The sequence below is a fragment of the Girardinichthys multiradiatus genome, chromosome 1, assembly GCF_021462225.1.
Source record: "Girardinichthys multiradiatus isolate DD_20200921_A chromosome 1, DD_fGirMul_XY1, whole genome shotgun sequence".
NCBI classification, from domain to species: domain Eukaryota; kingdom Metazoa; phylum Chordata; class Actinopteri; order Cyprinodontiformes; family Goodeidae; genus Girardinichthys; species Girardinichthys multiradiatus.
The window spans coordinates 49,786,023-49,802,706 of NC_061794.1; the positions used below are offsets into that span (position 1 = coordinate 49,786,023).

Here is a 16,684-nt window from a genome sequence, read left to right on the forward strand (position 1 = left end):
GCTTAGTTGGTTAAGGACTTGATTTGTGACAATTACATTGATTTATTTTGTCTCACAGAAACCTGGCTACGTTACTGTAAATAAGTTAACTCCTAATTATTTAAATTTCCACATTCCTCGAAATACTGGGCGAGGAGCAGGAGTAGCAACCATCTTTCAGTCTGATTTATTGATTAGCCCCAGACCAATCAATAGCTACAACTCTTTTGAATATTTAATCCTTAGTTTTCCTCATCCAAATTGCAAAGCACTAAAACCACTTCTGTTTGTTGTTTTGTACCGTCCACCAGGTCCTTACTCTCAATTTTTAGATCAGTTTTCAGACCTTTTATCTGATTTAGTGTTAAATACAGATAAAGTTATTATAGTGGGGGATTTTAACATTCATGTTGACGCTGAAAGTGATAGCTTAAATATAGCGTTTAATGCTATCTTAGACTCAATTGGCTTTGATCAAAACATTAACAAACCTACCCACCTTTGTCTTCATTCTCTGGACCTTGTGCTGACATATGGCATTGAGTGTAAAGACATAACAATATTTTCTCATAACCCTGTCCTGTCTGACCATTTCTTAATAACCATTGAGTTTAATTTAACCGAGTACTCCACACCTGAAAGAAAATTTCATTATAGTAGATCATTATCAGACAATGCTGTAACAACCTTTAAAGAATCTGTTCCACTTTTAATTTCCTCATTATCACTGAAAAACACAGTGGAGGGCAATAATTCTGTTTCTGCCCCTTCACAAATTGATTCTTTTGTTCATAGTGTTTCTTCATCATTGCGTGATGCATTAGACAAAGCAGCCCCCTTGAAAAAGAAGGTAATTATTCATAGCAGGCTAGCTCCTTGGTTTAATTCAGAGCTGCGTACTTTAAAGCACAATGTTAGAAAATTGGAGAGAAAATGGCGCTCTACACACCTAGAGGATTCCTACTTAATCTGGAAAAATAGCCTACTGTTGTATAAAAAGACACTTCACCAAGCTAGAACAGCTTATTTCTCATCATTAATAGAAGAGAACAAGAATAATCCTAGGTTTCTCTTTAGTACAGTTGCTAAACTTACACAGAGTCATAGCTCTGTTGAGCCATCCATTCCCTTAGCTCTTAGCAGTCATGACTTTATGGGATTCTTCTTAAATAAAATTGATTCTATTAAAAATAAAATCTTTGACATACTCCTGAAGATGATTACTTCATCCTCAGCAAGTGAGACAACATTGGAAATAACTGTAGAACCTGATCTGTGTTTGGACTGTTTTGATCCTGTGAAGCTTCCTGAGTTATCAGAAATATTAGCTTCATCTAAACCTTCAACTTGTATGTTAGACCCAATCCCAACCAAATTATTTAAGGAAGTGTTCCCTCTGATTACCAGCCCCATTTTAGATATAATTAATCTATCTTTAGTAAATGGATCAGAACCACAAGCTTTTAAGTTAGCTGTAATTAAACCTTTACTTAAGAAACCTTCACTTGATTGAGATGACTTAATAAATTACAGACCTATATCCAATCTTCCATTCTTATCTAAAATTCTTGAGAAAATAGTTGCTAATCAAATGTGTGAACATTTATACAGCAATGACCTGTTTGAAGAGTTTCAGTCAGGTTTCAGAGCTCATCATAGCACTGAAACAGCTCTGCTGAAAGTCACTAATGATATTCTTATGGCCTCAGATAATGGACTTGTGTCTGTTCTGGTTCTGTTAGATCTCAGTGCTGCATTTGATCCAGTCGACCATAATATTCTCTTAGAAAGGCTGGAATATGCTGTAGGGATCAGGGGAACAGCGCTAGGCTGGTTTAAATCTTATCTGTCCGACAGATTCCAGTTTGTTCATGTAAATGATAAATCATCTTTAAACGCCAGGGTTAATTGTGGAGTACCACAGGGTTCAGTACTTGGGCCAATTCTCTTTACTATATATATGCTTCCAATAGGTCAAATTATCAGGCAGCATAGGATACATTTTCACTGTTACGCTGATGATACTCAGCTTTACTTATCCATAAATCCTGATGAACCCAACCAGTTAGATAGACTACAAGCAGGTCTTGAAGATATAAAAACTTGGATGACTTTAAATTATCTGCTTCTAAATTCAGACAAGACAGAAGTTGTCGTCTTTGGACCGGAGTCTTTAAAAAAGAAACTCCTTAGTCAATCACTTAACCTGGATGGCATTAAATTGACCTCTGATAATAAAGTAAAAAACCTTGGTGTTAACTTTGACTAGGACATGTCATTTAAATCCCATATTAAACAGGTTTCTAGGATTTCCTTCTTTCACCTCCAGAACATTGCCAAAATTAGAAATATCCTGTCCAGGAGTGACGCTGAAAAACCAGTCCATGCATTTGTTACTTCAAGGCTGGACTATTGTAATTCTTTACTATCAGGATGTCCACAAAATGCAGTTAAAAGCCTTCAGCTGATTCAAAATGCTGCAGCAAGAGTTCTGATGAAAATTAAAAAGAGAGATCATATTTCTCCTATTTTAGCTTCCCTTCATTGGCTCCCTGTTAAATCCAGAATAGAATTTAAAATTCTCCTCCTCACATATAAAGCCCTTAATGATCTAGCTCCATCATACATCAGAGATCTGATTGGTCCATATGTTCCTAACAGAGCACTTTGTTCTCAGACTGCAGGTTTACTGGTGGTTCCTAGAGTCTCTAGAAGTAGAATGGGAGGCAGATCTTTTAGTTATCAGGCTCCTCTCCTGTGGAACCAGCTCCCAGTTTTAGTCCGTGAGGCAGACACCCTGTCTACTTTTAAGGCTAGGCTTAAAACTTTCCTTTTTGATAAAGCTTATAGTTAGAGTGGCTTAGGTTATCCTGAGCTATCTCTGTAGTTATGCTGCTATAGGCTTAGGCTGCTGGAGGACATAATAATGCCAGCAATTGTCCACTGTCTCTACATGCTCATCCAGGAGGAGTGAATGCTGCAAGTCACTGACTTGATGCAATCTGCTGGGATTCCTTAGAGAGAAAAACTTTTAACCAGTCTGAATAATAAACTGAATCTGAATGTTTGATAGTTAGGATCAATTGGAATGTATGAACCTGACTTGAAATCTGGATGATTGGAATAAACTGACTTTGTATAGAGCCTCGAGATGACATTTGTTATGATTTGGCGTTATATGAATAAACTGTATTAAATTGAATTATTCCAGGGAGTATTTCTTTTTAAGGTTAGGCAGTTGAAATTCTTTACTATCAGGAAGACCAAAGAATTCAGTGAAAAGCTTTCAGCTGATCCAAAATGCTGCAGCTGCAACACCTTCAGACTTGTTGAACTCAGTCTTGACATAAAGGTTACTCCTGAGCTAACTGCTTTCAGAGAGTCACATCATACATAGTAAATTGTATTAGTTTTAACTTTTTGGAATATTTTTTTACAGTGTTGTTATCCTCCATCTACGTTTTTTTTTCTGAATCACCTTCAGTCATTTAATCATAGAAAGGAGTTTACTTCCTTTTCCTCTTCCTGTTATCGGTGGAAATGATCCAGGCCATGGGTCTTTCTGCATGGAGTTTACATGTTCTCCCCGTGCATGTGTGGGTTCTCACCGGGTACTCCGGCTTCCTCCCACAGTCCAAAAACATGCCTGTTAATTGTTCTCTCTAAATTGCCCTTAGGCGTTAATGAGTGTGTTGTTTGTCCTGTGTGTGTCTATGTTGCCCTGTGATGGCTGGCGACCTGTCCGGGGTGTATCTCGCCTCCTGCCCATAGACTGCAGGAGATAGGCACCAGCTCCCGCTCCTATGGAATAAGTGGTAGAAAATGACATTTTTAAAGTAAAGGCCTACACTGGATAAACTGATATTAAAACAGAATAAATCTACAGTTTAAACCTTAATAAACATGTTCAAGTCATTCCTCCCAATAACCAGAGACGCTCCGCTCCAATGGTTCGTCATCACATCAGTTTTATTGCCTCGGTTTTGATCACACACACTTCTTACAAGGATCAACATGGATGGCATCATCTGGGCTCAGAGTTGATATTTTCTTTGTTAATGTTTGGCTGGTGACTTGTTAACAGAGAGCCCAAGTTTCACTACATTCACAGTTATAAGTTTAATTAAGCTACTTAGTCCATTGGCTAGTCTACAGTTACAGATGGAAGACGGCAGTTAGCAGAAACTCACAGAGACACGGTTACAACAACATGAACCTCGGTTTGGGCTGGAAGCACAAGTAGGACTCCAGATTTTAACCTTTTCAACTTTCATTTTCTTTAAATATATTATCCGAGATCAGAGAGCAGGAACATTGAGGAAGACCTAATAACAAATAAGATGACATGTTTGATGTTTCCTGAAGATTATTCTGTTCACAGCAGAAGGATGTTGGAAATTAAATGTTCACAATGTGAGTTTTGTTTGTTCTTCTATTTGTCTTACTCTGGTTCTGTGTCCCTTTAGAGAAAAAACAGACAATAATTAAGTCAGAGTGTTCAAACAAACTGATTTACAACTTCAATTTGCATTGAATTAAAGTCTTTTTAAATCGTTTAGTTAAAGTGGGGACATTTTTCCTAATTACCTTCTTTCAATATTCATTATAAGGAATGTTTTCATGCCTCAAAACAGAGAATAGCTGGAATTGCTGCAGTGGATAATTCTGGCCACATGGTGGCAGCAAAGCAGCCAGAAATCACCAACTTCCACATATGGAGACCGGAATAATTATAGCTTAATTTTCATTGGAAACTATCATCAGACTTCCAGTGTGTTGTAATTTTTAGCATCTTATTTTAACGTAACAAAATTAAAGCTTTCTTCTTTGTGTTTCAAGCCCAAACATGATTGGTTTTCCAACTGTAGGAGAGCGCCCCCTGCTGTTTTTACTGGTGTGAAATCTAACCTGAGACTAGCTACTTTGATCCAGCGATGCATTTAGTTTGACATTTTTTGCATTTTTGCCTGTTGTGTAAAAAAAAAAAAAAAACATTTTCACACAAAAGCAAGAAGCGAAAACAGGATCATCTCTTTCTACGATATCTTTAACCTTCACTAGTTTTTCTTTTTCAGACATAAAACTTTTTTTTGCCAACATTATTGGCCAGAAAATCATCAGTAATCAAAACTGAAATAAAAATCTAAATTCGTGCTGACCTGCTATGAGATCAGCAGGGGAGGTTTGGGAAACCAGACGCTCTCCACCACAAAAACTTGGCAAACTGAAGCTTGACAGAATCTCACATCGATGCACTTTTCTCAGTCTGAACCATTTGACATTCCTTCCTCTTTTCCCCTGACTGAAGCAGAATTTGGACCAAATTCATTTTTAGTGAATTTAGTACAACAGATGCACAGAAGTAACTCCTGTACACCAGATCAGACCTGGTTTAATTGATTTTCTGCTGGTTTTGAACTTTTTCAGATTTTCCACTGGATCGTTGTTGTCCTGTGTGTCCTGGATCGGAGTTTTAGTTAAACTGGATCAGATTACTTAGTTTGGGAATCCAAATGGTTTGACTCATTGATCCATAAAAACCAAGAAGCGGACACTTGAGTCTTGCATAGCATGTTTAGTGCGTGACAAACATCCCTTTGACAGCGCTCTCACATCATCATGTGACCTTTAAGGTGATTGACTGGTGTTGAATTGTTTATTGACATCATCATCTCTTATGAAATCAATATTAATTGGTTTAAATCTGATTTCATATGTAAAGTAAATTAGTGTTTCCAGATATTTAATATCACAGAGTTAAATTTTGACAGAACTTAGTGTGAAATAAAAGCCAAATTTGACCTCAATCCACCAGTTCGCCTCCAGAAGCAGTAGGTTTGTTCAGATTTGACACATTTTTCAGAGTTTCCATCTCAGCTGGTGACGTACTCTCACAGGTTTCCATTAAATTTCCATTAAACTGGATTTTTTTGTGGTAGAGGACCACACAGACAGCTAGATGTAAAACAACAGCAGCATTTATGATGTACATGGTTTCCTTTAGTTTGAAATGGTTCCAGATTTAAAGCTTTTCCCCCTCCAACTCTCCCAATCTCCATTCTGGACAAACATATACAGAAAAATTAAATGATGTTCAACTTCAAACATGAAAAATTTTAACATTTAAAATGAGGAGTTTAAAAAACACATTGATGTGCTGCAAATTAGTCTGATTAGTGAAATCAGGACAGTGGAAATAATTCTCTTCTTCTCGTCTTGGTTTAAATTTGAATGAACACCGAGCCACTCACAGCTAATTAGAAAACAATAAATCATCAATTTGAAACTAATAAAGTTTGAAAATGAGGAAATATTAGGTCTGAATTTGTTCATATCTATTAGGGTGATTAAAAGTTGCTGAACTCTGTTTCTGCATTGAATAAAGATGCATCTTTAAGTATCATTTTTTTAAGTTAATTTCTGCAGGTTTATTCTGGATGACCTAAAAATGTATTCTCTATTCAAGAACAAGCAACATTAAGTTTAAAAAAAGTGTTGAAAGTTGATGAGTTCAAACTCATAATTAGATTTTTATCCTAAATTACTAAACTAATCAGATCTATGTTTGCTCCAAACAGCCATGTTATCAGAGTGAAGTGAGGTCACAGCTAGAAACTCAAATACGTCGGTGGCTAGCTTTACAAATGCACCTTTTTATTGTTTTTGCACAAGTCTTAATTTCTATATTAAAAGGACTGAGTACGCAGCATTTGAAATTTGATTTATAGATTTACTGCATCAGACAATCTCAGACCTTCCAGGATTATATCTAGTATATCTAAAATTCAAATAATCTCAATCAGAAATTGATAATATGAAGTTCATTTACAGTATTTTGTCCTGCAAACTTTGCGGGACCTGGTTGAAGAGCACAGCTGCTACCATGATAGGAGCCAAACATCTCCTTGTTTTGGTAGCTCGTTTATTATAATAATGCTCTTATAATAGTTAGTCATTTTCTACTGCTTATTCCATAGTGGGTCATGGTGCCTATCTCCAGCAGTCTATGGGCGAGAGGCGGGGTCACCCTGGACAGGTCACCAGTCCATCACAGGGCAACACACAAACAACCACACACACACTCATTCATACACCTAAGGGCAATTTAGAGACCAATTAACCTAACAGGCATGTCTTTGTACTGTGGGAGGAACCAGAGTACCTGGTGAGAACCCACACATGCATGGGGAGAACATGCAAACTCCATGCAGAAAGACCCCTAGCTGGGAATTGAACCCAGGACCTTCTTGCTGCAAGGCAACAGTGCTACCAACTGTGCCACCGTGCAGCCTGCTTTTATAATAGTGACAATGTAAATTATTTGATAAATTGATATTGTATTAGTTCCCCAATGTTTTTAACCTGGAAGTGGGGTGTTTTTTAACTATAACAAACATCTGGTTTGAAATCAAATCACATTTGTTTCATGTTGAATTTTGGCAGCCTGGTTTTGGACGACATTTTGGGATGAATAGCTGGAGATTTTTCTGCATCATGTTGGAATTTTTACTGCTGCTGCTCCTGATAGCACTCAGCTTCAGTTAACCTTAAACACCACAGTTTGACTGGTTTCAGTCTCAGACGTGACTGAAGATTGTTTTCATCTTCTGTCACAAATTGAAAACCAACCCATCATCACACAGATTAAATATTTCTGTATGAATGTGAGCCGTGGGAAGTCTGAGGGAAAAAATACTGAAAATCACTTAAAACTCTGAAAACACTTTAGCACTTTGAACATTATAATAAAGGACACATTTCCCTTTATTGTGTGTTTGGAGCCACACAGACAGCCTTAACATCACTGCATCGCAGCAAACCTGCCGGGATAAAATCACCAGCCTTTACTGCTTGTTCACACTAGCTGATCAAACACCTGCCAAAAGGAGTCGCAGCACCAGAAAAAGTTCATGGAAAACTGTCTTATTTACAAATTCCATATGGGTGTCTATTTTCCTGTTTGGGATTTACAGCCGATGTGGAGAATCAGCTGCTCAGAGCAACTGTTGGTGCCGAGAAACCTTTACAGATGAAACATGAGCAGCACCAACTAATCCGACTCCTGCACTCAAGCTGCTAGCATTTGTATAAAAAAGCTGGTGGATGTTTTATTTTGAAAATCTGAATGGGAAGTGAGGTAGGCCTGAAGCTTTTGACCATTGCTTGTGTTCGTCAACTGAACGTGAACACTCAGCCAAAAATTGTCATCATCATTCCAGTAAAATACTGCATCAAATATAGCTCACACAAATATAATCACTATATATATATATAGATCTCTTGAATGTATCAGCAAAATAAAAGCCTCCACAAAATACATTTCTGTTTCTTTTACAAAACCCAAAACAGATTTTGACAACTCTTCCTTCTGAAAGTGTGAGCAACATTATTTCACAACAATGCAAACATAGTTGTTTTCCTACATTCGAATTAATGTTTCTACGCAATGGCAGCATGCTGATTAGTTGCTTGGAGACAGAGTTGTAGACACGCCCCCACCAACTTCTGACTGTCCACAGGACGTCCTGTAGGGTGCTCAGACAGAACCCAATTGGCTAGACAGCCAATTGGGTTCTGGAGTTAAGACAATGACATAAGGCAATGCTCGACAGGAGGACCGAACGTTCAGCCGGAGGACCGCAGCGTTCATGAGGCAGAGTGCGGATGGATCATTGGCAGCCTGGAGCCCTGTTCTGAGATCAGGACAAAATATCAACCTTTTGGCACACAAAATGGCTCGGAGAAAGGGGAACAGGCAATAATGCATGATCCGATCACAGACCAGAACCTTCTTAAAAGAAGTTGAGTGGAGGAAGCTACAGACATGTTTTAAAATAATTGCTCTACCAAATGAAAGGATCTGCTAGCTTTGTGTTCCTACAAGATGAAACATCTGAGAACCTGGAAGGCGACCTGGACTCGCTGAAAACAACCGACTAAGGTGTTGATATCAGGAACTTGGTTCCGTTTCTTTACTCTCCAAACCAAATCTCTAGAAAAACTTCTGTTGGGGCAACAAACTTGGAAAACAGTTTGTTGGATCAGAGTACATTAAAAATAAATTAATGTTATGCTCCAACAGGATGAAAACCTGTTCAGGAATTGTCCTACCTTAAGTCTGATCATCATCAGGAACCATGATTCTGGTTTGGAATCTGTTCTGGGATCAGCTGCTGGAGCTGAGTATTAACTGTTTAAAAAGAAGTGAACAGCGCTCCCTGACAGGCAGGTCCGTGTTCAGCCAGCGCGGTGCATTCAGGTACAGCTCAGGAGCTTTTATCTTCAATCCTGCAGCCAAACACAACAAACCTTTCCAAATGCAGTTCTGATGTTTGACCTCAGGACTGGATCTCTCTGATTAACATTAAGGGGAATCAGTCAGTGTGTGGGTCTAGAACTCTGTCTGTCCGAACAAACAACAATGATCAAAACTCTGTCTGCAGAAGCATCAGATTCAGAAGATTCCAGCTGACAGTGAGTCCATCGTGGCTGTTAATCCGGTTCATACTTGTCCCTGTCGACCATCCGGCCCAAGACTAAACTGAACCTGTCACCCTCAAAGGAAGACAGAGTTTCTGCAGTGCCTTCAGGTCGTACCCTTGGAAATTTTGGATTACCACATTCTGCCTTTCATAATTAACCAGGAGAATCAGGAACTAACAAAACTCAGATAGCTGTGTGTTTCCACCAGAAACCCCAGGGGATTCTTGGCAAAGGCAGCTTTAAAGCTTTGGTTGCTGTGGTGACCAATCAGAGAGTCCAGCTCATTTATGACACACGGCACAGAAAGCTGTTGGAGGTGAAGGTGGAGGCACAGGTTGGTCATCCTGTCTCAGGAGGGATGGGTGGAGTCCGGTCTACATGACGCTCTCGAAGATGATGACCTTGTTGTCGTCAGAACCGGGCGTCAGCGAGCTTAGAGATTTGATGTCAGGGGCCATGTACTCTAGGTGGTGGGGCCCCCACACAGGAGTAGTCAGGTGGGCCCAGCGCTGCAACAAACAGGAATATCATGTGGTCATCAAGATGGCTGCACCCCTGATTTCAATCCTTGTGGTTTTTAGTATAACAATGACCATCAGTGGGACCCTTTGTGAGGTTCCTTGAGACGACATTGTTGTAAATAAGCGCCGTTTAACTAAATAATCTGAACTGAAACTATCTGTGTAGTTATGCTGCTATAGGCTTAGGCTGCTGGAGGACATAACGACTACTTTCACCCTCTTCGCTACATTCTCACACTACTCTCCAATTGTGCATTATTTGCTGTTAATTCAGCTTTTAACTTTATGTTCTCTCTTTTCTCTTCCTAGAAGCTACACCTGGCCTGACTCTGTGTCTACCTGTGACACCTTTCTGGAGAGGGGCATCGTCCGAGCTTCTGCTGGCAACAACTTAATGCTCACCTTCTACAGTGTTGTGAATTGACGCTATATAAATAAACTGAACTGAATTGAATTGAAATTCCTGAACATTTACTGCAACTAATCAGAGGAAAATTAAAACAAACTAACAATGAACTAGAAACATCCTCTTGTTTTTGTTGTTTAATGTCAGAGAGCATTTCATTTATGGTCCGTCCATTTCTGCATTTCAGACTGCAACACATTCCTTTAGGGTTTTGGTCCGGTTTGGTCTGTGAAGGTCACCAATGTTCTTAGGATCTCCAGGTTTCTTAATTTGCAGAGTAGAACATCATGAAAAGCATCATAGAGATCCAGACGTTCAGGGAGAAGCCTAAGCTGAATGGCCATGATCTCAGATCCCTCAAACAGTTCTGGATCAAGAACCATCATTCATCACCAGCTGGCAGAACCACATGGAATGGGGATTACCCTGGAGAACCTTCGTCCAGCTCTACACTCAGATCTACATTCATAGCCTTTACTGAGCAGGGAAGAAGCCTGATGTTAACATCAGAGGAGGAGTCAACTTCTCTGGGCTCAGAGGCTTCTGGGATGGACCATCTAACAGTGGGAACATGGCTCAGTTCTCCAGATGCTTGGTGGAAGAGGAGCATCCACCCTGTTGACAGCAACCATTCCCAGCAGTCAGGCTCTGATGGTAGGAGGTTGCATCATGGTATGAGCTTGGATCATCTCCTCTGTGATGCAGCATTGATGCAGAAAAGTCCAGCAGAGATTTTACAGCAACATTTGTTGCCCTCAGGACCACATCTTCTCCAGGGGCATCCAAAATTTTTCACCAAGACAATGAAAACCACATTCCAAAGTGCTGGCTGAGGAAGAGGAGGGTGCAGCTGCTGGACTGACCTGCACCCAGCAGAGACTCTTGGAGGGTTTAGGAACGAGAAAGGGACAAAGACAATCCAGTGCTGTTGGAGTAATTGCAGAAAGAACAGGACAAAAGACCTGGAACTATTCTTAGGATCCTGAATGCCAGAATGGCCTTACGTGTTTGGAGAAGAAATGGGAATTTCTCAAGGTAGGAAAAACATGTGCATGTGTTGCACCCTAAAAAGCAGGAACAGGCAGATCATAAAGAATTCTCCTTTAATATAACATCCTGATATGGTGAACTTTCTGTTAGACATAGAAACTTAATCGGGTAATTGATCAGATCAGTAAGATCATTACAAGCATCTCTCACTCCAGATGTTATATGATCGATGGATGCATCAGAAGCTGTTCAGATCTATAAAGACTTTTCTCATCCTCTTCATTTATTGTTAAATAATTGATGAAATTAAAATGGATTTGAATTTGACAGCCTTTCTTTGTTCTACTCCATCCTAACTTTATCCAGTTTATGCTGTAGTTGAACCTTTTAACACTGTGGAACGTTTGTAGGTTCATAACTTATTAACACACATACCTCTCTGAAGGTTCCTTTAGCTCGGAAAAGCTTGTAGAAGAGACTGATAGGAATGCAGAGCATGGAGGATAGAGCCAGACACCAGCCAATCACCTCTCCCCACCATGGGTACACATACGTGTTGTTGTAGCTTAACTGCTTGTAGTTCACCAGGTGGAACAGGAAGATGCCCTGATGTGTCACAGCATTCATGTTACTGATGTTGCAAAGTGTACTTATTGATGGACAGGGAGCACTGGGAATGCTGTTATATTGTTGAGCCTCACCATGCAGACACATGGAGTTATGAAAGACCAGCACCACTTCATCCAGGGGAATGGCCGGTAACCGATCATACGAGCCACATCGTCCATGAATCGGTCAGCACCTGCAGAATCAACGGATGAACAATCAGCTAACAGCTTTTATATGAGCCAAGTACCTCTGGATAATATATATACTTGGAGCACATGTGGGGTTCCTCAAGGCTCTGTTCTCAGTCTAGTTTTACTGAATATCTACATATTCCCACTAGTTGTGATTAATTAATTAAGTTCAATTAATTTTATTTATATAGCGCCAATTTACAACACATGTCGTCTCATGGCTCTTCACAAAGGGTCTGGAATGGTGTAGGGTTGTTGGGGAGGATAGAATAAACTACTGAGTGTTAGTTCGGCCATTTTAGAATGGGCTCGGTGTAGGGGTACTAAGTAAAATAATACACTGATAAGGTTTGTCCATCAAGAGCCCACTGGTGGCCATTGTTATACTAAAAACCACAAGGATTGGGATACCTCTCTCTGTCAGACTGATTATAACCATTGGAAAAGAGAAGGGGTCATACAGGTAGCAGAAATGGAGGGTGTGTTTGGACCTCAACCATAACTGAGCCGGTTTAGGCTAAACCTGACTCCCCCTTACTCCAACCAACAGGGAGGGAAGAAGACTCCCTTCCTGATAAACTAAGCCACTCTAACTATAAGCTTTATCAAAAAGGAAAGTTTTAAGCCTAGCCTTAAAAGTAGACAGGGTGTCTGCCTCACGGACTAAAACTGGGAGCTGGTTCCACAGGAGAGGAGCCTGATAACTAAAGGATCTGCCTCCCATTCTACTTCTAGAGACTCTAGGAACCACCAGTAAACCTGCAGTCTGAGAACAAAGTGCTCTGTTAGGAACATATGGACCAATCAGATCTCTGATGTATGATGGAGCTAGATCATTAAGGGCTTTATATGTGAGGAGGATAATTTTAAATTCTATTCTGGATTTAACAGGGAGCCAATGAAGGGAAGCTAAAATAGGAGAAATATGATCTCTCTTTTTAATTTTCATCAGAACTCTTGCTGCAGCATTTTGAATCAGCTGAAGGCTTTTAACTGCATTTTGTGGACATCCTGATAGTAAAGAATTACAATAGTCCAGCCTTGAAGTAACAAATGCATGGACTAGTTTTTCAGCGTCACTCCTGGACAGGATATTTCTAATTTTGGCAATGTTCCGGAGGTGAAAGAAGGAAATCCTAGAAACCTGTTTAATATGGGATTTAAATGACATGTCCTAGTCAAAGTTAACACCAAGGTTTTTTACTTTATTATCGGAGGTCAATTTAATGCCAGTGCTATGATGAGCTCTGAAACCTGACTGAAACTCTTCAAACAGGTCATTGCTGTATAAATGTTCACACATTTGATTAGCAACTATTTTCTCAAGAATTTTAGATAAGAATGGAAGATTGGATATAGGTCTGTAATTTATTAAATCATCTCAATCAAGTGAAGGTTTCTTAAGTAAAGGTTTAATTACAGCTACCTTAAAAGCTTGTGGTTCTGATCCATTTACTAAAGATAGATTAATCATATCTAAAATGGGGCTGGTAATCAGAGGGAACACTTCCTTCAATAATTTGGTTGGGATTGGGTCTAACATACAAGTTGAAGGTTTAGATGAAGCTAATATTTCTGATAACTCAGGAAGCTCCACAGGATCAAAACAGTCCAAACACAAATCAGGTTCTGCCGTTATTTCCAATGTTGTCTCACTTGCTGAGGATGAAGTAATCATTTTCAGGAGTATGTCAAAGATTTTCTTTTTAATAGAATCAATTTTATTTAAGACTAATCCCATAAAGTGCTCCCATAACTGCTCGAATGATGCTAGAGGCTATGTTGTCTGGAGCTTAAATGCCCCTGGTCGGGTCTCCCATGGCAAACAGGCTCTAGGTGATGGGTCAGACAAAGAGCGGTTCAAGAACCCCTCATGACGACTACAAAATCGAAGCACGTGACGTCGCCCGGTACGGCAGAGCCGGGGTCCCACCCTGGAGCCAGCCTGGGGTCGGGACTCGTCGGAGAGCGCCTGGTGACAGGGTTGCTCCTCGCGGGACCCGCCGGGCCAAGCCCGAATGAGAGACACGAGGCCATCCCCCAGTGGGCCCACCACCTGCAGGGGGAACCGTGAGGGACCGGTGCAAAGAGGATTGGGCGGCGGACGAAGGTGGAGACCTCAGCGGCCCAATCCCCGGCTGCTTAGGCTGGCTCTAGGGACGTGGATTGTCACCTCGCTGGGGGGGAAGGAGCCTGAGCTTGTGCGGGAGGTCGAGAGATATCGACTAGAAATAGTCGGGCTCGCCTCCACGCACAGCATGGGCTCTGTAACCCATCTCCTCGAGAGGGGCTGGACTCTCTTCTACTTTGGAGTGGCCCACGGGGAGAGGCGGCAGGCTGGGGTGGGTTTGCTGGGGTGGGTTTGCTTGTCGCCACCCAGCTCAGCCGTCTAGTGTTGGGGTTTACCCCAGTGGATGAGAGGGTCGTATCCCTGTGCCTTCGGGTAGGGGAGAGGTCTCTGACTGTCGTCTCGGCCTTCGGGCCGGGAGGTAGTGCGGAGTACCCGGCCTTCTTGGCGTCCCTGTCGGGGGTGCTGGATAGTGCCCCTCCCGGGGACTCCATTATTCTGCTGGGGGACTTCAACGCCCACGTGGGAAACGACAGTAACACCTGGAGAGGCGTGATCGGGAGGAATGGCCTCCCCGATCTGAATCCGAGTGGTGTTTTGTTATTGGACTTCTGTGCCAGTCACGGATTGTCCATAATGAACACCATGTTCAAACATAAGGCTGTCCATCAGTGCACTTGGCACCAGGATACCCTAGGCAGGAGGTCAATGATCGACTTTGTTGTCGTATCATCAGACCTTCAGCCGCATGTTTTGGACACTCGGGTGATGAGAGGGGCTGAGCTGTCCATGATCACCACCTGGTGGTGAGTGGGATCCGCTGGAGGAGGAGAAAGCCGGACAGACTTGGCAGGCCCGAGCGCATAGTGAGGGTCTGCCGGGAACATCTGGCGGACCCCTTGGGGGTCACCTCTGGGAGAGCTTTGACCAGATTCCGAGGGATGTTGGAGACATAGAGTCCGAGTGGACCATGTTCTCCACATCTATTGTCGATGCTGCTGCCCGTAGCTGCCGCCGTAAGGTCTGCTGTGACTGTCGCTGCGGCAATCCCCGAACCCGGTGGTGGACACCGGCAGTAAGGGACGCTGTCAAGCTGAAGGAGTCCTATCGGCTGTGGTTGGCTTGTGGGACTCCTGAGGCGGCTGACGGGTACCGTGAGGCCAAGCGTGCCGCGGCCCGGGCTGTGGCAGAGGCAAAAACTCGGACCTGGGAGGAGTTCGGTGAGGCCATGGAGAAGGAATACCGGTTGGACCCGAAGCGATTCTGGCAAACCGTCCGGCGCCTCAGGAGGGGGAAGCAGTGCTTCGCCAACACTGTTTTCAGTGGGGTTGGGGAGCTGCTGACCTCGACTGGGGACATTATCGGGCGGTGGAAGGAGTACTACGAAGATCTCCTCAATCCTGCCATCACACATTCCCTGGTGGAAACAGAGGCCGGGGACTCGGGGTTGGACTCTTTCATCACCCAGGCTGAAGTCACCGAGGTGGTTAAAAAGCTCCATAGTGGCAGGGCTTCAGGGTTGGATGAGATCCGCCCTGAGTACCTCAAGTCTTTGGATAATGTGGGACTGTCATGGTTGACACGCCTCTTCAACATCGCGTGGCAGACGGGGATAGTGCCTCTGGATCGGCAGACTGGGGTGGTGGACCCCCTTCATAAGAAGGGTGACCGTAGGGTGTGTTCCAACTACAGGGGGATCACACTCCTCAGCCTCCCTGGTAAGGCCTACGTCAGGATATTGGAGAGGAGAGTCCGGCCGATAGTAGAACCTCGGCTTCAGGAGGAGCAGTGTGGTTTTCGTCCCGGCCGTGGAACACTGGACCAGCTCTATACCCTCTACAGGGTACTCGAGGGTTCATGGGAGTTTGCCCAACTAGTCCACATGTGTTTTGTGGACCTGGAGAAGGCATTCGACTGTGTCCCTCGTGATGCCCTGTGGGGGGTGCTCCAGGAGTATGGAATCGGGGGCCCTTTATTAGGGGCCATCCGGTCCCTGTACGAGCGGAGCAGGAGTTTGGTCCGCATTGCCGGCACTAAGTCGGACCTGTTCCCGGTGCATGTTGGACTCCGGCAGGGCTGCCCTTTGTCACCGGTCCTGTTCATAACTTTTATGGACAGGATTTCTAGACGCAGCCAAGGGCCGGAGGGGGTCTGGTTTGGGGACCAGAGGATTTTGTCTCTTCTTTTTGCAGATGACGTGGTCCTGCTGACCCCCTCTAGCCAAGACCTACAGCATGCACTGTGGCGGTTCACAGCAGAGTGTGAAGCGGCTGGGATGAAGATCAGCTCCTCCAAGTCCGAGGCCATGGTTCTTGACCAGAAAAGGGTGGCTTGTCCTCTTCAGGTTGGAGGGGATTTCCTGCCTCAAGTGGAGGAGTTCAAGTATCTCGGGGTCTTGTTCATGAGTCAGGGAAGAATGGAGCGGGAGATCGACAGA

General features: G+C 42.6%; 1 protein-coding gene across 2 annotated transcripts in view; it reads right to left on the reverse strand.

Moving 5' to 3' along the window:
• Positions 1-7,725: 7,725 nt before the first annotated feature.
• slc6a8 (solute carrier family 6 member 8) overlaps positions 7,726-16,684 on the reverse strand; it is a 68,033-nt gene continuing 59,074 nt past the window's right edge. For both annotated transcript variants that reach the window (XM_047362821.1, XM_047362829.1), the window contains exons 11-13: positions 12,081-12,181; positions 11,815-11,985; positions 7,726-9,971 (exon numbers count right to left, since the gene is read on the reverse strand). In XM_047362821.1, coding sequence (XP_047218777.1) covers positions 9,837-9,971; positions 11,815-11,985; positions 12,081-12,181 — 407 coding nt within the window. In that variant the 3' untranslated portion in view covers positions 7,726-9,836. The remainder of the gene's footprint in view (positions 9,972-11,814; positions 11,986-12,080; positions 12,182-16,684) is intronic.